The 21,130-nt window shown below is 39.9% G+C and overlaps 1 protein-coding gene across 1 annotated transcript; it reads left to right on the top strand.

The window, feature by feature from the left end:
• The first annotated feature begins 365 nt into the window (after nucleotides 1-365).
• LOC149319564 (radial spoke head 1 homolog) lies at nucleotides 366-10,747 on the top strand. Its single transcript, XM_089508431.1, has 4 exons — nucleotides 366-497; nucleotides 1,629-1,694; nucleotides 6,104-6,287; nucleotides 10,734-10,747. The coding sequence occupies exons 2-4, from the start codon at nucleotides 1,632-1,634 to the stop codon at nucleotides 10,745-10,747; spliced, it is 261 nt and encodes an 86-aa protein (XP_089364557.1). The 5' UTR covers nucleotides 366-497; nucleotides 1,629-1,631.
• The last annotated feature ends 10,383 nt before the right edge of the window (nucleotides 10,748-21,130 follow it).

Below are 21,130 nucleotides of genomic sequence, written 5' to 3'. Positions count from 1 at the left end.
AAAGTACAGTACTAGACATGTTTACTTGGAACTAAGGCCTGTGGCATTCAGAGTGGTTACTGCCAGGTAAATATATGCAGAATTATAGCCTTAATTTAAACCAGTGGGCAAAATCCCAAAGTTACCAGTTTTCGGGTAGTGCAGTTGGTTGCAGTGTAGACAAGATAGCAACTTTCATTACAATCATCACCACAATTTATCACAATCTCTGTGATAAATTTTGAAAACAAACTTAAAGTTATTGTTTAAATTGCCTTGGTTTCAGTAGTTCCAATCTGGCAATGTCAGGGGGAAAGTTTTGCTGCTTAGACTCAGAGGTCTCCATCTGTTTTATGTGAAAGTACTTTTCGTCTCTTCGTAGGCATGGACAGGGAACATATCTCTATGCACTAACTGGCTCTAAATACGTCGGCACTTGGGCAAATGGACAGCAAGAAGGATCTGCTGAACTTATTCACCTTAACCATAGATACCAGGCGAAGTTTGTGAATAGAAATGTACGTATGTTAGAAATGGTATCCAACTGAGAACATCTTTCATTCTATATGTGCTTCACTGAGCATACAGAGTCCAGTAGTCACTTCAACATAGTTTATGGACATACTCTCCACCTCTCCCTTAAGTGGCAGTGTGTGTCTGCATAGGCCACTTTCCTCAACACTTTCCCACACAGAAGCAATTTGGGCGTTAGTGCATTGAGCACGAAGGTGTAAAGAAGGCTCTCCATTCAGGTAAACACTGGCCTGGCTATATACTAGGATTGCGCGGGGGTGGAGTGACCGTACGCCCCGCAATCCTAGTACATGGCGGCGATGTAATCATCCACATGCAGGCCGGCATGATGACATCATGAACATACCGCATCCAAATGGCGCGGCGCATGCATGACATCTCCGCGCTGCCCCAGGAGCTTCTTTTGGGCACACACATCATTCTGACAGCAACCAAACGGATGTGGGGAAAATGCCGGGGTGAAAGGGGCCAGGTGGCCCCTTTCTCCCCTGGCTCTGGCTCCTGGGGTGTCCAGGGGCATGAAGCCCCAAGGACACCCCTTTTCGGTGCCACGGGAAAGCAGCATTTTGCCGCTTTTCCATGGTCTGGAAAAACTCTGGATTGGGGCCTCAGGGCTGCCAGTGAGGCTGACCTGCCCCCAACCTGGAGCTAAAAGGGGTGCCAATGATCTGCCCCTTTGGGGCAGTCTGTACTGCACCACTGTTACAGTGCTGCCATATAGGAACCCAAGCTTATTAGATTTTCTACTCAGAGAGCTATGTAGTCATGTTCAGCCAAAGGTTTAACTTAGATCTGAGTGTTTGGGGGCCTTGGAGGTGGGAGGGGGCTGTAACAATCAGGGTATAGCTTAAATAAGAATAGCCACTGTCAGGTCAGTAAGTATTTCACTCGAGTGAAATACTTCAAGTTGTACTTTCTGGTAGCAGATTTCTACTCATTTAATTTTGTGCTCTTTTTTTTGGGAGGGGGAGCTTATAGATTTACCTTTTTTCCTATGTAGAATCCAGAAAAATATGGATGGGAAATACCAAAGTATGAAGTAATTTGGGGGGTACATTGTTTTAAGATTTGATACTCTCAGAATAATGCTCATGTTTGTTCCTCTTCTCAAATAGCCAATGGATCCTGGGAAGTATATATTTGATATTGGATGTGAACAACATGGTGAATACATTCATGAGGTAATTATTATAGTTTAAATAATACTAATGGCTGGAAAGTGTTTTATCTATTATCTTCACCTTATTTATCCTTATCCTGTAAGACTTATTTATCCTTATCCTTATTTATCCTTATCCTGTAAGACTGAAAGAGTAAATATTTAAAGTAAACCTATAAAGCAAGATTGAAACTGCAGATTTTTAAAGAAAAATTCTTTATACAGTCAAGAAATATACTTTAGACTAAAGCACAAAATTGATAATACTAATTCCTAGTAGCAATTGGTCTGTGCTCACCAGATAAGAGATAAATAAGTATCCAATATCTGACCTCGAATTCCTACATAGATTAGGAGCTGCACACAGTACCCCACGTCCTCTTCCAGTTTTGCCATATACTCATAACATCCTAGTGGTTACATTAAATGTATATAAAGATATAGGTAGTACACAAGTGCTGGAAACAAAAAGGCATCAACACTTATATAGTGTAATTAGTAAGAGAGGGCACTCTAGGGAGCATGCCTGCCATTTTGTTTCACCTCTCTCTTTGAACTATGTACTCAAGCCGTTTTGCTTCTTTCCTACCTTCAGAGGTCACTTCTCCCTTCTCCCAAAAGTTATTTAACCCTTTCTTTCCCTTTGTCTGGGATGGGGGTGACCATGAGGCTCCTGCCTCATGATGGACACTAGTCAGCTTCCACACATAAGAGCCAGCCTTAGGGGCTCCTTTGTTGATGTTTGGGTAATCTTATCTCCTTTATTATCACAAGCCAGATTTCTTGGAAAATAATTGTTTTTCTTTTTTTAATCTTACAAGAGCGTCTTGAGTATTTTCTCCTATTTCTATCACAAGCTCATATTGTGCCGGCTTTGCTGCACTCTGCTTGCTATAGATACCAAATATTACTACAGTAAGCTCCTCTGATAATAAAACAACAGGGGTGGCCTTTTTCAAAGTGCAACGTCTTTCAGTCCTGTGCACTGAATGGAGTGCCACCTTATTCTCTTTGTGGAGAAAGGCTCAGGTTTGTCTTTACAAGAAAGGTAATGCTCTGCATGCTAAAAAAACAACCGCACAACAAACTGAGAACACACAGCTTTTGTATTCTGAACTTTACTGTTTGTTTCCTATAACGTTCTGCTCCCATGGACAGACAGTATGAAGTAATCTCAAGATAAATGGATATCAAAAGAATGACACAATCAAAGTTAAGAAGTTCCTGGTCCCATGGAATGTAGTTAAAAGCAAGGGGATCTTGTAGCATTTTTGAGACAGAGACCCAAAATACATGGGCCAAAAAAAGTGGCTTCTGGCCATGATGGAGGTGTGCCATTTATACGATGCACATTTCCAACATGGCTGGAAGCTGAGTCAAGGCCAGGCTCCAGTTCTTTAGACCTGAGGAAAAAGGAGCCAGATGGTGTGTCTTGGGTCCAGTGGCAGTGTGCTCCTTTTGGAGTGGGCTGTGCAGTTGCCATGGACTTGATCTGCCTGTGGCTGGAGTGGCCTGGGGCCATGCTTTCCTGGTTGTCTGCTTCACCCTTAAGAGAAAGAAATGCATAAATATAAGCTTTCATAGACTGCTCATCCTCTAATGTGATATATGCCACCCTCTGTCAACAATGTTCATCTCTCTGCATTGGGCAAAGCAGTCCTTGAACAAAACCACAACAACAGCAAGACAAAAACAAACACCTACAAAGAAATATTGGAAAGAGAAATGGCAGAATAGAATAGATCCACAAAGACCAGACCATCAACATTGGGTTGAACAGAGACATTGTTTTCCTGGCAAACTTCACATCTTATAACAGTAATTAATACTCCAGCCTCATGAGGGCTCTCTTGGCCAGTTTATCACACATCTTTCTGATTCCAGCCTGAATCACAGTACATTCCAATACCTCCCGCCACCATCTACCATCATGCATATGGTTATCTACTCACCTTGGCTTTAGGCATCATCTTTTCCCTCATCTTTGTCCCCCAATGACTCAAGTGAACTTGTTTCATTATCATACCCACAACTTTTGCATTTGTTTTGCTGTTCACACACAACCTGCTCATACATAACTATAACTATATGTCTGCCCCTAGACATTTCACTCTATGCATCTGATGAAGCACACTTAGGGCCTGGACAGACGGGCAGACTTAGGGCCTGAACTAGGGTTGTGCAGGGGCTGAGCGTTTACATGCTCAGAAACCCTACCACATGCCCCAGGTGCCATCTTGGCATGTGCCCATACAGACAGTGCATGCCATGATGACATTGCTCATACACAGCGCCTAAATGGCACTGCGCATTAGGGGCATCATAAGGGCACGTCACGGCCCTTATGGCTCCCCTGTAGCATTGGGAAAAGAAGCTTCTTTTTGGGGCTTCTTTTTCCAGGGGTTGGGTGCATGGCGTGTGGCTGCCGTGTCTCCAACCAGCCTGTTCAGGGGCGGCATTGAGTTTGTACAGCCTCTTAGTCTATGAAAGTTTATACGACCAGTTTCTTTCTCTCAGTCTCAAAGATGCTACAAGATCCCTTTGCATACTGATCCAGGCTAACAAGACCGTGTCTTATAGTATAGAAAATGATTCATACTTGGGGACACATTATTCACATTAAACATTTCAAAGCCTAATCTATACCGAGAATTAAAAACAGTTCTGAGATCCTGATTCCATCCAGGGAAAGTAATAATTTCTCGTGGGATCACTTTTGACATGAATCTGTGAGTGGAAAATGGTAAAATAAGACCAGGATGCTAACATTTAATAACAAAGCTTCTCAGAACATCTTTCATACATCTTTTACACAGTTCTGCTGCAAGTCAACTGCTGGTTGGAGGCTCAATTCACAATAGTGTCCCAGTTCTGAGAATTTAAGAAGTTACTTTAAAAAAGAATGAATATAATGACATAGTAAAGCCATCAATAATTGATAAGAGTAGGAGGATGCTCTGGGATCCAGATTCCAATGGCTTTAGCATGTCATTATATTGATTCTTCTTCAAAGTAACAGCAGCGTACTTCATTTTTTGTGAGTTTTTCAGGCTATGTGGCCATGTTCTGCAAGAGTTTATTCCTGACGTTTTGCCATCAATGTGGGAGTAGTGTACTTCATTTGTTTCCATTCATTTCAATAGAAATGTACAGCAGAGGTTCACAGTGGATTCATCCTAACATCAGTTGTAGCTCAGGACTGAGTAAATGACTATCTAAGCTAGCCGTGCATTTATTACAACGTTTCAGCATCCAAGATGAGAACCTTCTTCTTTATGTTTGTCTTGTGATGTTTGGATTCTTACCATGCAAATGTGCTGAAATTGTTCAATTCATGATTTGCTCTAAATATCCTGCCATGGACAGTACTGCAAAAGAGGTAGCAAAGAATTCTTTTTTGCTCAGAGCTATAAGCAACAATCGTCCATTGATCAGAATATTCTTTTATGAAGTAGCTGTACTCTTTGGGGACTCATGTATCACAAGCTTCCATTTCTTCCAGGGATGCAATTTCCATTTTTAACAAATGCATTTTTCCCCAACAAATTCTTGTTTTAAAGTTCTTTTTCAAAACTTTTGTATAGTGGAATTAGAGTTCACTTTGGTTCCTTTTCATTACATTCTTAGCTTACACAAACCAAAAGCAAGAGAAGTAGTAGCAAAGAACTGCCTTCTGTTCAGAACTATGAGAAGCAACCTGTCATTGAAGCCTTTATCTACACAGAACCTAATACTACAGAGGTGCCCTCTGGCTTTGAAATGGAGTGGTTTTGCATGGTTTGCTTGCATGTGACATATGCTCAAAATGAATTTGGGAGAAACAACAGTTACTTTGGAGTATTTCTTAATATTATCTAACTCTCCTTTAGAAGAAGGTTGCTCTTTGGTTGAAGAATGTGATATACACATTTAGAGTCTGGGAGCAGCCACTTAAAAAGCCCTGTCTCAGATTTCTGCCAAACTCATCAGATGTTGTAGGACAGAGGAAATGGACTCTATAAGATTTTAGCACCCAAGCAAGCTATGTGAGGGAAGGCAGCCTTTCAAGAAGCCAGGCCCCAAGCAGTTTAGGGCTTTCCCTCTTCTAACAAGTACTTTAAACTGTGGCTAGAAATGGACTAGCAGCCCATGTATCTACTGTAACATAGTAGCCACGTGCTTACTCTTACTAGTGCTAGTCAGCATCCTGGGTGCAGCATTCTGAACCACTTTGAGTTTCCAAATAGTCCAAAAAGGCAGCCTCATATTGTGCATATTGCAGTAATGCAAACAAGGTGTAACTAGGTTTAGAATGGTTTAGGATTGGGAAAGCACTTGGGTTATGGGGTATGCTTATGCATGTAAATTTCACTGAAACAGAAAGCAATTATCACAAATAGGCTTGCGCATTTCCTTTTTTCAATCCCTGTCATTATGGGTATATCTCATTAGGAAAAGCCAGAAGAAGAAGAGGAAGAGGAAACTTTGGTCCCAGCGGTTCCCAAGTGGAAAGCGACCAAGATTACTGAGCTAACACTCTGGGCACCTGAAGAACCACCTCCTCCACAAGTAGCTCCTGCAGCAACTGATGAGATACCAGCAGTGGTGGAACCAACACCTGAGGAACCATCAGCAGGTTTGATTTATTATTATTATTATTATTATTATTATTATTATTATTATTATTGTGGGAGCAGACTATCAAGCACAGAGGTAATGCTATTTATATTCATTTCAGCAGGCCTCATGAATTTAATAGACCAAAGTTTTGTAATGTGTTAGCATAGTAAGAATACACTTTTAAAATGTTACACTGGATAGACAAAGGCTATAAGCACATGATGTGATACACTTAGTTACAACTTTCTATTTATATATATATGGGAGAGTGCCAGGAAATGCTAGCACCTTATTTGACTTCAAAAGAGGAAACTTTTTCCTCTTTTGTAAAGTGAAGGAATTACTAGAAAGGAGAATGAACTGAAAGGACAATGATGGTTGGAGGATACTCAAAACCACATTAATAGAAACTTAGCTAGAATGCATATGAAGGAAGGATATTCAGAGACCAAGAAGTCCTCAACAGAGATAATGATCAGCATTAGAAGAAAAAGGTCTTCTTTTAGAAAATGGAAGTTTTGCCCTAAGGAAGCAAACCTATGAGTAATCATAGTGCTTTAAAGAGATATATAAGGATAGGAAAGGAAGCTGATGGTGTTGAAGTTGGGGACAGCATTTTACCTCACTGAACTGTTAACTGAAAGATACTTCTTGAATGTTTGCAGGCCAGTGATACTTTTTAAATATATATATTTTTACATTTGTAAAACTTACACTGAAAAAACTATTTACAGAATTCTGAATGAATGTGACTCAAACAATAATACTAACATAAAATATTGACATGGTATATCATCAAATCACACACTTATGAAATTTAAACTTCCCATAGATTCTCATTAGATGGAAACGATCGAAGTTTAACCATTGAACCTCTCTAGGTCATTTGACTTATACTAGCTACTTTCCAGAAAAAAGAGAGAAAGTTAACAGAGGCCCGGGACAGACCACTGAGAAATGGCACCCGGCTGGTGCCCGTTTTTGCTCTACAGTGACTGTGCAGCCCCCAAATGGCGCACCATTATTATTATTATTATTATTATTATTAACCTTTATTTATATAGTGCTGTAAATTTACACAGCGCTGTACATAAATCTTTTAGTTAGACGGTTCCCTGCCCTCAGGCTTACAATCTAAGAAGACACGACACAAAAGGAGAAGGGAGTGGTGGTGGGGAATGGGATCAGGTCCAGGCCCTGCTCCATCCTCATTCACTCTTTCCCCTTCTTGTCCTCCTCCCACCATATGTGTCTTCCTTTAAAATTGAAATGTTTGTCAAGCTATTTTTAATAAAGTTTTTTTTGTGTGTGTGTGTGACTACCAGTCTGTCTGTATCTTGAAAATTAGTGATTTTCAAGACCCCACCCCACTCCCATTTGTTTGTGGAATATGTTAGTCTTCAGAAAGTCCATCACAAAAACTGAATTTCACACATTTATGTGAGTTTTGAGGTCTTAGATTTAAAAAAAAAAAAAAAACAAGTATGAATGATTCACAAGAAATAGCATCAGTATTCAGCCAAACCGAGTAGTGAAATAGAATAGCAGGCATTCAGGTTACTTGCACAGTGGAAGGAAATACCAGTTCTTAGCTCATTTATATGTCTGAAGGGATAGGAAATTCTCTGTGTGTGTGTGTGTGTGTGTGTAAAATCTAAGCCTTGTAAATTACACCTACAACAGACTTTTACATGCTGAGACAGAGTAGATTTTCACACGACATTGTTATATCGTTCCTTTATCGTCCCAAAGTGTAGTGGAATCATCATAACAGATAGACGATTCCAAAAGATTTTCACATGAGACTGTTAGTGTTCTTAAAACATTGATATATCAGAATTCAGCAATAAATTATTACAAAACTATTTCAAAACAGTTGAATTGCTGAATTCTGATATATCAACGTTTTAAGAACACTAACAGCCTCATGTGAAAATCTTTTGGAATCATCTGTCTGTTATGACGATTCTGTTAAGGAAAAAGCAACATGGGATATACAGTGAAAGAAATAAAACATGTATGTGAGAGTCAGGATGACTCAGGAAAAGCAATTAGAAGCCACACAGGTGTAAAAGGTAATGCAATTAGCAAGTCCTAAATGCCAAGGACAGAAATGTAATAGTGGATAATTGAACACACCTGAGAATTGTTAAGTGGCCAAGGCTGAGATGATGAAATCATTAATTGTGGGATGAACCAAGAGAACCAATGACAGTGGATGTACACGCCCACTGGGTGAAAACAGACAACAGTGGGTGGTATTTTCCAATGACTATAATAATGGCTATGAATCCCAATGTATTTTGTGGGTAGTAGTGGATAGTAGTGAGGAGTTGTATTGGATAGTTTTGGAGCTGTATATAGTAGAATAAAGTAGATCTTTTATATAAGACTACTGAGTTGTCTGGTGTCTTGAGTGAAGATACAAGAGCCAGCAGGATCCTGAAGAAGTGGGAAGACTTCTGTGGAAGCAAGAGTGAGAAGGCTTGGAGAGTTTGTCAGGGTCTTGCCTATTCTCTGTAACTCTGCTGCTTTAGAGCAAAGCTTTAACCACTGGCCAAAACTGGTCAGCGCTGGTGCGTAACAAGGTGGTGAGTTCGAGCCAGAGGTGAAGAGCAACAACTCCCATCATCCCTGACAGATTCCACTACACTTTGGGACGATAAAGGAACGATATAACGACGTCGTGTGAAAATCTTCAGAAAGTCATGTTCATTCGGCTACAGAAGAATGCTGCTGGATGTGGCAATAATAAGGCATAGCTGCCCCCTGGAGTTCGCCTCTTTGGATGCAAGTACTGTTTTTCACACGGGTTATGTTTCTTTCAACTCGCAGGAAAGGAGCATGATGACTTGCTATTCAATATATTGACTGAATCATAAATTTTCCAGAAACATATGGAAGACATCTTTTCATAAGAATTGAATGTCCTGACCAGTGTTGCACCATGAACATTGCACCTATTAATCTGAAACAGAGAAGGGAACCTTTTTTGGCTGGGGAAACACATTATCTGTGTACATACCTTTCACACCACATGCCAGTGATTATTATGGCCAAACTGTAAAACTGATGGGACTACAAGGTTTTCCCACCATTTCAAGCTCCCCACTAAAACATACACACTTAATGCAGAGAGACATACACAATATACATATACCCACAGTCCAACACCCATATATCTATTCTCTCCCACATCTTTTGAAACCGAGAAAACTGATGAGGTACTTCAAACTTTCAGCTAGAGAGCTTTGGTACTTTCCTTTAAATTGTAGTACTTACAGTGCTTCTTTCAACAAAATTATAAGTATCTCATCACATTAGTCCCAGGATTCCATAATATGAAAACATAGTAACTGAAGTTGTATCAAAAAGCTTGTGTGTAGTGGTTTGAGAGTTGGACTACAAATCTGGCCATCAGGGTTCAGTTCTCTGCTTGGCCATGGAAATCTACAGGGAGAGTGGTACTCTCAGCCCAGAAAAAGTTGTGACAAGGTCTTAAGTTGAAAATGACTTGAAGGCAGACAACAACAACACAGATACACACAGTGGCAGTTGAGCCGTTATGGTGAATTTGTTCCAGGTTTTAGTCCACGGGTCTGAATATATTTTGAGGGTGGCATTCAGCACTTTTGGTACCTCCTTTGAAGTTCAGATTAAACCCAAAGCAGGAGCCAGTATTATGAAGTCTGGATCAAACCCATTTTATAATAAATATAGATATTTTGGAAACATGTTGTATATAACACATGAAGCAAAAAACACAATAGACTACAGCTCTGCAGCAAGTGTTACTTGACAGGACCTATCAAGGCTATTTTACATGAAGTAGCCTTGAGTTATAGCCTTTGTGGGCATCTTTCAAATTAGGTTTTCAAAACATGATGATGGGCTGTTCCAGATTGGTCTACAGAAATATGCGTTCTTACATATATCTCCTTTAGTTTTGCTAGTCTTTGTGGGTTGTTGTAACCTCTTGTTCCATTCTTTAGGGAACCATTTGTACCTTTTTTCCCCTTTGGATCTTCAGTAGGGCTCTTATATTGGTGTTTTTAAACTGCAGCATAGTTGCTAAGGTGCCCCTATGCTGTGAAGGACAAATTGTATCCTCTTTTTAATATGTTTGGACTATCTCAATTATGCTGCAAAAGTGTCCTTTTAATGCACTGAGACATTATAGCACTATAATTCTAAAATAAATACAAATAAAAAAGGAAGAGAAGAAAAGGGAACATACTGTTTTGATATTTCTCAACACGTTGGGAATAAAATGTTGCAGCCCATACTGGGAACAGCAGAAAAAAGTCCAAGACAACAGAAACATCATTTGAATGTTTTTAAGCACTTCAGGAACCAGAGCAAGAAATACCTCACTTCCCAACACATTTGCCCCACTGAGTGGAGCCTGCTCTTTAACTTTAAAAAATTGTTCCTCAATTTTGCTTTTTTCCTTTTCCTTTAGTGTTAGTCTTCTAAATGTTAAGCCTTTAGGCAGACTGTGTCTTGCTTGTACAGATTCTCTGGGGGAAAAAACCTGAAGAAAACTATTTGGTAGAAAAATGGAGTGAAGGTGTTTTACACAAGCAAATAAAAACACACACACACACACACACACCCCACCATCTACATCCACATCAGGGCCATTTGCCTTGCCTAATGTGCACCACTGAGTTCTAATGAACATTCTCCATCCATGACTGTGGAGATTATTACACTCAGACGAAATAGGGATAGGATCACTCTTCCATCCATGGGGGGGGGGGGGGGGGATCGCATGAAAGTCTTTCATATCAGACATGCTGATCCTGTCATTGAAGTGGCATTGCATTAATGCGAACTCCCGTTAATCCAAAATGCTGGGGAAAAGCCACTTCAATGATGGGACAATGCCAGGATCAGCATGGCATCATTTGAAAAGCTTTTGTGCGATCACTGTCCTTAGTGTTTTCTGGATGGAACAATGTCCGGATAAGTGCGATGTTAAATGGAAGTCCCTCCCAAGGAAGGACAGAAGAATGACGTCCCGTATACCGTGTGATAATCACCTGTAATGGTATACTAAAAGCAGAAAGAGTTAAGTGAAGATGGTATTTCCTTCTCTGCACAAATGACAGTTTCCATGTAACTGAGAACATGAAAAACTGAATCAATATGTGTGCTGTCTTATTTTAGGATGAGACTACCAACTGTAATGATAATAGTTTTATCACATTAATACCAGCTCAGGAAATGTAAAGCCGGTACTAGGCTGAAATGTAAAGTTGGTTTTATCACAATACACAATTTTTGCAACAGCAGTAGGTAAGGTTGTTCTTGTTTCTTAAAATGTGTTGCAAATCATTTAACAATTACTGTATTTCATTGCTGCTGCAGTTATTTGGTGGAAGCAGTATGCATTGTTAAAACTGAAATGTACAGATTTTATTTCTTAGCTGCATTTCTTTCTTCCCCTGGAATCTGAAATCTGAAAACATGGGTCAGAATTCAGTTAGGTCGAAATGATCTTTGCTGCAAAGGGAAAGTGCAACAGGGCTCCTGCTTTTGATTGTCACACTGGAGATCTCTTATGGGAGGGAATGGGAACATCACCCAGCTGCTTCTGGAACTATAGAGGAATGGATCTCTGTCTATTGCAGCAGCTGCTGCCCAGTAGATTAGGGCTGGAAAGGTTGGGCTGGCAGCCACTGTGACACTCCATAACTGTGACAGTTATGCATTCATTACTGGCCAAATGAATTACAGACATGCTTAATTTAAATTTTCACACAAAGAGTATCCTTTCCATTCCATCAGAATCAGTTCCTGAGTTATATTACTTAGCTGTAAGCAAGAAACAGATTACAGGGAAGGATTTTGGGTTAACTAGGTAATTCTGTTGAATCAGTACAACATAAATCCATATTTAGAGTAAATAAATGTTGCTTAATTGTCCAAAAGGATGTGTTTCCAGTTAAATGCAACATTTGGTCCATGGGTTAACATCTTGACTGGAGGATTAGCCATTTGCCATTTTCTTTCCTGTGTACGCTCTTCACAGAAACACATTCCCAGTGACGGTATCTGGTAAAGCAGAGAAAATTTAAGAAGCATTTGATTAACTTTCCTAAAGAAATGAGAAAGAAAGGGACCCAACACAGCTTTTACACTACACTGTTATACTACTATGATTCTCCTTGAACTGCAGTGACTGCATCATATGTAGTTTGGAGAACTAGAGCTCTCTGGCTGAGAATTCTAAGTACTCTTTTCAAAATAGGAAATCTTAGAATTTCCATAGAATGGAACCATGGCAGTTAAAAGGGAATCATAGTGCTACAATTGTGCAGTGTGAATGGGTTCCATGATATAAGAGATAAGGCAGATGAGATCTTTTAAAGAAACAATGAATAGGTTCTTACTTTGATTAAAGAACAAGCTCATGAGAGAGAGCTCTGAATACATTTTAATGCAATAAGCCAGGATCCCAGAGAATACTGAATTATCCTTTATGAACAAGCTGTTAGTGCATACTGCCTGATCATCCCTGCTTGTCTTCTACTGGCAGGAGTAATTAAAAAAGCCACAGACTATACAACGCATGATTGGCTTTTTCTGATGTTCAAACCAGGAACTCAAGCTGGGATTCCTGGTTTTGACATAATAACTAGATCATAAATCTCAGTTCAGATGTCACAATAAATGGAGGGCCCTTGGTTTATTTATTTGTCCTTACTTGAAGATAAATTAATTGGGAGCTATATCAGGCACCGTGGGTGTTATACAGGATTCAGCCCTGGAATGCATGGAACCATGGGTGACATGGGGGATTCTCCCCTGGGATGCATGGATCCCTGGGTGTCATAGGGGATTTCCCCTAGGATGCATGGCTGGCATTGGGAGTTGAAGAGTCAGGGGGGGGGGGGGGGGAGCCAAACATAAAAGGAGCTAAGGCAGGAAGGGAGAGAAAGTGTGTATGTGTGTACGTGCACACATGCCTGATTGACTAGGCAAAGTGGGGAGGAAGGCCTGTGTATATTTCTGACTGGATCCACTGTTGCTCCCATAGAAATAAAAATTTCTTCTAGCAGCCCTTTTCCAGTTATGGAGGGAAAGTGGGGAGGAGGCACAGAGGGAGGGGGAAGAGTGTGTGCATCTTACACACACAGACACACATACATGAACACATACACACAGAGAGGCCCATGGACATAGCAACAGCTGATGCATGCAATCACACCTCCGAGTGCTTTCGTCACCAGAAACACACCCATGCGCATCATATGATTGACATTTTTTTAAAAAAAAAGACCCAGGATGCATTGAACACATCCGAGATTGAGAATCCATTTTGTTGGGGTGCAAAAATAAGTGTGAACTTGAACCATGTTAAATGGACACAGAGGCATTTGGTAATGAAAAATGTAGTATGAAGTTTGTTCTGTTTCAAATTGATTCTGCGGTCCCGATTCTGTGGCTACACACAGGATTTAAGAACATGAATGTCCACCTGAATGAGACTAAAGAAATGGGACCCTAATTCTAACCAGGAACAAGCCTCTCAGAAGCCTCCAGAAAACATTGAAGAAAGATGTAACGTCAAGACTCTGCTCCTGATATTTGCCACCAAAAACTGGTTTTCAGTTGAGCAGAAACAAATAATGCAATTATTATCAGCTTTGTGCACTGACCTCATCTTAAAGTCAGCAATACAGGATACGCCTGAATCTTCTAGTGAAGTGTTGTGCTTTCCAGAAAATCAGGGGGATTAGCTACAGAGGCAAGTAAAATGCAAAGGTATATCTCAGTATATCTCAGATGTTGGCTTTTAAGATATCCATCTTATTCCTGATTTAAACAAATGGTTACTACTAGCGCTAGTGCCAGAGATTGGGTCTATGTAATATTCAGCTACTTGAATAGATAACATAATACTGCTTAGACAGTGGTTCATTCTGCTGATTCTCTTTGCATCTCAGGTGTATCACATGAGCCCTGTTCTCGCTGTGACTGTGTTAGCAAAAAGAACCAGATACATACTGGTTTGGGAGCATTGTGTATCACATGCCTCTTCAGTAGCACAACTGCTATTTTCTGTACTCCTCTCTAACCCTGGCTTCTTGTCTTATGCCCCACCCTTTCAAGATTTTTTTGGGGGGGTGGGTGGGGAGGATATGCACAATTCTAGAGGTATGCTAGTACAATTTTTTAAATAAAGAAAAATGAAAATAAAAGAAAGTTTTAAAACAGGAAAAGAGCCTGCTTGGGGATAGTGAGGGGGATTTGGGGAGAGGGAAAGGAAGAGAAACTGACACCACGTGATCACTCAATATCAGAACGGCTGCCGGAAGAACTTATCACATCTGAGGACTACTGCTACAGCAGTGTGTTTGGGAACTTATCGACAGGCTTTCCCTGTCAATGGCATGATGTGCTTTAACAACGGTTTGAAGACAAGGCAATGATGAAACAGAGAAGGCATCATGTAATAAGTTTCACTAAAGGAGTTGTTTTCTAACCTTAATGACAGATTAAAAACCATGTGTGATAAAGTCCTAAGTGTCTGGTTGTGTGGTTTCTTTCTGATAATCACAGTCCATAACATTTAGGCACCATTTGAGAAATGCACTGTAACTGCAGCACTTACCTGTATGTGGTATCTATGCTATAATTTACTTCTGTCGGTTCTCTTTCTGTCATAAACGAGGGAATTGTTGTGTTTGCCTCCCACTTAGTCCATTCAAAGAGGCCTGGTTCAATACGAATCTTAACTCTTTGCTCCAGCTGAAGCCCTGCAAGAATCAAGGTAAATATGTTTTTAAAAAATCATGGAGAATCCCTCATTTAGAACTGATTATTAGCTTTAGTAAACATATTTGTTTAAAATATATATCTTGAGACATGCATCTCCGTCTGAAAACACCTGAAGTTAGAACTAAAGTGTGTTGGAAAAATTCATCTGAAATGTGTTGTCTTTCCAAAGGAATCCAAAGTGAAACAGGGGACTATGTATTGTAGCAGAAAAGCAGTTAAAAGGGATGGCACAGAGTTTGGTAAAATTACTTACTTGCAAAAGCACTTCTCTCCCCCAGCCATTAGAAGCTCTGATGAATAGGGCTTTTCAAAGATGTAGTGTAGTGGTTTGAGTGTTGGACTATGACTCTGGAGACCCAGGGTTCAAATCCCAGCTAGCCATGTAAACCCACCGGGTGACCATGCAAAAGTCACACTCCCTCTCAGCCTCAGGGCATGGCAACGGCAAACTCCCTCTGAGGAAACTTGCCAAGAAAATGCCAATAAATTCATCTTAGGGTCTCCATAAGTCAAAAATGACCTGGAAGGCACACATCAACAACAAGTACAAAAAATATATATGTTTGTCAAGCTCTGGGACTGAGCATGCACATTGGGCAAAAATACTAACTGACTGTAAATAAAATGGTGGAAGAGGCTAAGAAATAGGTTGGAATCAAAAGGAAGTCCCCATACTGCAATGTGTGTAGCAGGCCCTATGTGCTGGAGGCTAAAAGACAGATTTAGCATCAACAGGGAAAGTTGGCTAAGTATTTATGTAGGAACAAAGAATCTTCTAACTGTGCCCCCCCCCCCCCCATCTGCTCTTGAAAAATCTGGAAATGCCAAGAAGCTGAACAGCTGAACAGTGTCAATGTTAAGCCTACCTTCTAACAAATGCTGAGCAGTCTGGATACAATGCAGTGCTGGAGAAGAATATACACAGGAAACCATCACCTCCTTCTCTAGCAGAGCTTCACCTGGTAATGGAAATAAATAAACAGATAATCCTTTCAAATTTATAAGAGGAGAGAGTATGCAAGACATGTTCTCACAGACACCCATTTGGATTTTTCCATGCATTGATTTGTGGAGCATTTTTGTTCCCAACTGAATTGCTTTCTTATTTTTTAAAAAATACAGAATCTGAGTAGATAGGTTGAAAAGAAGTGTTTTCAGAATGGAATAAACTGCAGAGAACAGCTGCTATAATCTACATGTTAATCTTCTTGACATATGCAAATCTCATTGAGAAGTTTTGGAACAGATGTCTGGGTAAACATGGCATGGTCTAGAAATTATTGCAGACATATTGATTTCTTTGGTAGTATTTGCTTTCATACCTGTTATTTTCGTTTTAGGGCTTTTTAAGGCAGCTGAAGCATTGCTCTCTCACTATTACTTGGAAGGAGAATTAAAGCGGAGTTTTCACCCAATCACTTAGGAGTTAGGATTTCCGGGGGGAAATCAGTGGCTTAAACAGTGATTATCCTGTGAAAATTGTGTGATCATGATTAAGATTTTCACACACATCATGATTAAAGTATCATTATCTAGGGAATAACTAGCAACAAATCATTCATGGGATTTCCATTGAGCTGGGCCTTTCCCAAAAAACTGGAAGAAATTGCATTACAATTCTTGTTAAAATGACTGTTGCTAAAGGGGGGGAAAGGAGCAACAATGCTTGCACTGAGGACAACGGAGATTAGTGCACCATCTTTTATTCCCGCGCTAGACATGGGATCTTAACACACAGGGATGGGTTCCATCGCACATCTCTGTCCCTAGCCAGTACTCATCCTGTACCTGACTCGGCTTCTCCCATCCCTGTGCGTTTACATCTTACACCTAGCGCAGGAATAAAAGTTGGTGCGCTAATTTCTCATGTACCTATTGGGCTATCTGGTAGACACAAATACTTTGGGCCATCTCTGTATTCTTCTCTTTTCCTTGTTTGATCTCTTCTCTGCATAGAATGATACTCTCAGGGATTACTTCCCTTCCTTCTCCTTCAGTCCTCTCTGCTCTCACTTCATATAGCTAGCTGACAGCATCGCTCAAGTTATCTTTCTTTCTGTAGATAGAGTTCCTAAAATGACATTTCATTTCCTTTTTACTCTAAATAGTTGTATAGTCAATTATCATATTTCATGTGTAACTCCAGAGGTTAAATGACCAGAGGTGATATTTATACTGGTGCCCCCTGATATGATGCCAACAGATTGTTATCAGTTTTCTATTAGTACAAACCAACATCATTGACATTCACTTCGCTGATGGTGTGGTAACAACTCCCAGGATTCCACAGGAGGAAGTCAAAGCAGTTAAAGTGGTGCTACAACTGTGTGGGTGAGAGTGCTCCAGGTGTCCCTAAGAAGCTCACAAGCAGATTGTGATGTGAAAACACTGGTCAAGATCTGACATCACATATGTCGTTATGAATGCGTAACTACTGAATATAGTATACTCGACTATAAATCTATCTCATAGATAAGTCGAGGGCAGGTGTTGGGGCCAGTATTATTCATTTTGAGATGACCTATGGATAAGTCAAGGCTAAAACTTAGGGGCATGTAACAAAAGATCTAAAGGATGAAGCGGAAGAAAACAATGCCAAGGAACTTACACAATTCCAGCAGGCATAACTGTTGGTGCTCACCCTAAAGGCTGGATGGATGAGAGAGTAGAGGGGGTCAGTGCTTCCAGGACAGAATACATTCCCATCAGCAATGCCCAATGCAAAGAAGTGATTGTTGTGCTGGAGCTTACTTGGAGGAGCAGCAGGAGGACAGATCTGCTCCTGAGCAGCAGAAGGACAGATCTCAATCCACATCAGATGGCTATTTACCTAGGGAAGCTTACATTCCCAAAGCTTAGGCAGGCTTTTACAGCCCTTCTTTTCCAAACAATGCCTTCAGCCATGATCGATGGTAGATATTCACACACACCTGAGGATTCCCGTTTATGTATTTGTGGAGCTCCAGAAATCGAGGATTTGCCTCATTATCTGCTTTTTTTGCTCACTATATACTGATCCAAGAACTAAATTTATGGGATCTATTCTGTCCAATTTACAGTCTAATACCACTTCTGAAAAGATTTTTTCTCTCCTGTCTGATATTGATTCTAAGGTAATTTATAATGTCTCACTGTTTGCCCCAGCAGCAATCAAAATTTGGGCAAGGGTAATGGCAGACATTGCAGTTGGTTGTCATGGGGATGATCTTATCTAAACTTTGAAGTCCTTTTTAATGTTGTTTTATTTAATTGTCTGGAACTTTATTATGTTTAATATATAAAATTTGGATGTTAGTTATTTGATGGAGCATTTTATAATTCTGAATTTCTGTCATCGTTTTTACATTTTAATCATTTGAATGGCCTTTGGCTTAAACATTAATAAAATTGATTGATTGATTGACTGATTGACAAAACAGAGGTATTATTAACTAATATTAATCACTACATAATTAATATAGCTAATTATTAATACATAATAATTAACTTAACAAGTTACTAATTTTCTCAAACTGATTAGAACTACTCAAATGGTAACAACTCAAATACAGTGCGCAGAACATCCTATGACAGCATTACCATAAACTGGAGTTGACCTAAAGGTGCATCTTAGTAAACTCAGTTGCCTCCCCTCCCTGGATGACCCCTGCCCCTCATGGCTTGCCATCCAGGGAGGGGAGGCAACTATGAGTTTACTAAGATCAGGGAAAGCTGCTTTTCAACCAGTTTAAAACTGGCTGTGGTTAAACCCATTCTTAAAAAGCCTTCCCTTGATTGCTATAGGCAATCCCAATCCAAGTATGGTGATAAACTCTCCAGTTCTGGACGGGGTCACACTTCCCCTAAAGGACTGTGTCCATAGCTTGGGGGTGCTCTTGGACTCGACGCTTCAGCTGTCATCCCAGGTGGATGCGACAGCCAGAAGCACCCATTATCAGCTTTAGCTGATTCGCCAGCTATGACCCTTCCTAGAATGGGAAAACCTAGAAACGGTTGCACATTCACTGGTAACCTCTCATATCGATTTCTGCAATGCACTCTATCTGGGGCAACCCTCATGCCACGTTTGGAAGTTGCAATTGGTCCAAAATATGGCAGCCAGATTGGTGACAGGGAGTTCCAAATTTGATTCAATTACACCTATCTTAAAATCCCTACACTGGCTGCCCGTTAGCTTCTGAGCACAGTAAAAGGTGTTGGTTATTACCTATAAAGCCCTGCATGGCTTGGGCCCAGCTTACCTGAGGGAACGCCTCATCCCCTACAATCCTTCCCACACTCTCAGGTCCTTTGGGAAGAACCTACTGCAGTTAGAGAGAACTAGACTGAAGATGACTTCCCAGAGAATGTTCTCTGTTGCCGCTCCAACAATCTGGAATGACCCGCCAGATGAGATCCGCCATCTAACATCTTTGGAGGCCTTTAAGAAGGCAATAAAAACGGATCTCTTCCGGCAGGCCTTCCCAAACTGATCTCCTCAGAATTTTCACTCTGCATCTGTTTAGCTGTACCCACCAGACTTTGATCTTGATCTCTTTTATTAACCATTTTATTGGGAATTGTTTTTAATGGTATTTTAGGGTGGGAGGGAGATTGAGGAACTAGGATCTAATATGTCCTGTTATGCTTTCATCTATTGATATTCATGTTTGATTTTATTGTTTTTGTTTGTTGTTACCCACCTCAATCCAATCCAATAATCATTATTATTATTATTATTATCATTAAAAACCACTACAGCAAATCATTTTGGGACATCAAACCGGTTTGATTTTTCAATGGCAATATAAAGGTCTGCCTCCTGTTCAAGCCCTTCCACAAATCTGTTCATGGGACACACACAACTTTCAATGGATATCTTTGTAGCTATTTGGATGACTTTCACTGAAGTTTATGTAAAGACGTTTCTCCCTAGTGTACCTCAGTTCTAAAGGTGGGTGTGCTAATTATCTCTCTCTTTTTCTCTATATCACAAAAAATAAATTAAAAAAATCCTGTAATCATATGTCTTTTAGTGTGCTGAAAGGCAGTAATGACTGACTAATATATAACATCATAAATTGTACAAGTATTCAAGAAAATTGTGCTTGTTATTAATCACATCCACATCAACTATGTACATAGGAAAGATAATGGAGATTTACCTCATTTTTAGTTCTGGTATGGCACACAGTGTTCCTCCAAAACCAGTTTGAAATTAGGTTTTTTTACATGCCTGAGGGTTTGATGGCAATTTTATAAATAACTCAATTTTTGCCAGAATTGGGAGTAGACTGAAACTAGAGGTGAAAGGTGCAGGGAGGAGGGTTGAGGGGCATGTCAGGAAAAGTGTCAAGTGGATCAAAATATGTCCATTTGTATTGAGGGCAGAAGGGAAGGGTTGGTTCCATTTTCTTCCCTTGCACTCTGGGCATATGGAAAGCTTTGGATATACAATGTTGCATGTATTTATAACTCAGGGCTTGTGAATCCACATATCTTCTCTTGCCTTTAATTTGACTTTAAACATTTTTGGCAGCTTAGTTTGCAGAAATGGCAAATGTTCTTTTAAGCAGGGTATGAAAAAGAAGGAGGGGTATCCCATGGAAAATGACTATAATTCATTTTCCTGGGAGTAAGTACAGTATGATTTACTTCTGAGTAGAGCTGCACAATGAATTATACTCACCTCCAATAAATGACCTGTTCTCAAGAAATATCAACCAGATGAATTCTTATAATAATATTAACCTTACTCACCTCCAATGAAGGACCTGCTCTTACGAAATAGCTATCAGATTAATTATAATAATAATAATAAAATTGATTATACTCACCTCCAATGAAGGACCTGCTTTGAAGAAATAGGTATCAGATTAATTATAATAATAATAATATTAACCATCCTCACCTCCCATGAAGGACCTGCTCTGAAGAAATAGCTATCAGATTAATTATAATATCAATAAAATTAATTATATTCATTTTAAATTAAGGACATGCTCTGAAGAAATAGCAACCAGATTAATTCTAATTTTAATAATATTAATCATACTCATCTCCAATGAAGGACCTGCTCTGAAGTAATAG

Source organism: Sceloporus occidentalis, unplaced genomic scaffold, assembly GCF_023333645.1.
Source record: "Sceloporus occidentalis isolate IW3139 unplaced genomic scaffold, rSceOcc1.0.p SCAF_2, whole genome shotgun sequence".
NCBI classification, from domain to species: Eukaryota; Metazoa; Chordata; class Lepidosauria; order Squamata; family Phrynosomatidae; genus Sceloporus; species Sceloporus occidentalis.
This window is presented reverse-complemented; position numbering and strand designations above follow the sequence as displayed.

Bases quoted from the DNA above. Each gene is read 5' to 3' on its own strand.
- LOC149319564 (XM_089508431.1), top strand. From the start codon at position 1,632: ATGGATCCTGGGAAGTATATATTTGATATTGGATGTGAACAACATGGT. The intron at 1,695-6,103 runs GTAATTATTATA...ATATCTCATTAG, and splicing joins ATGGTGAATACATTCATGAG to GAAAAGCCAGAAGAAGAAGA.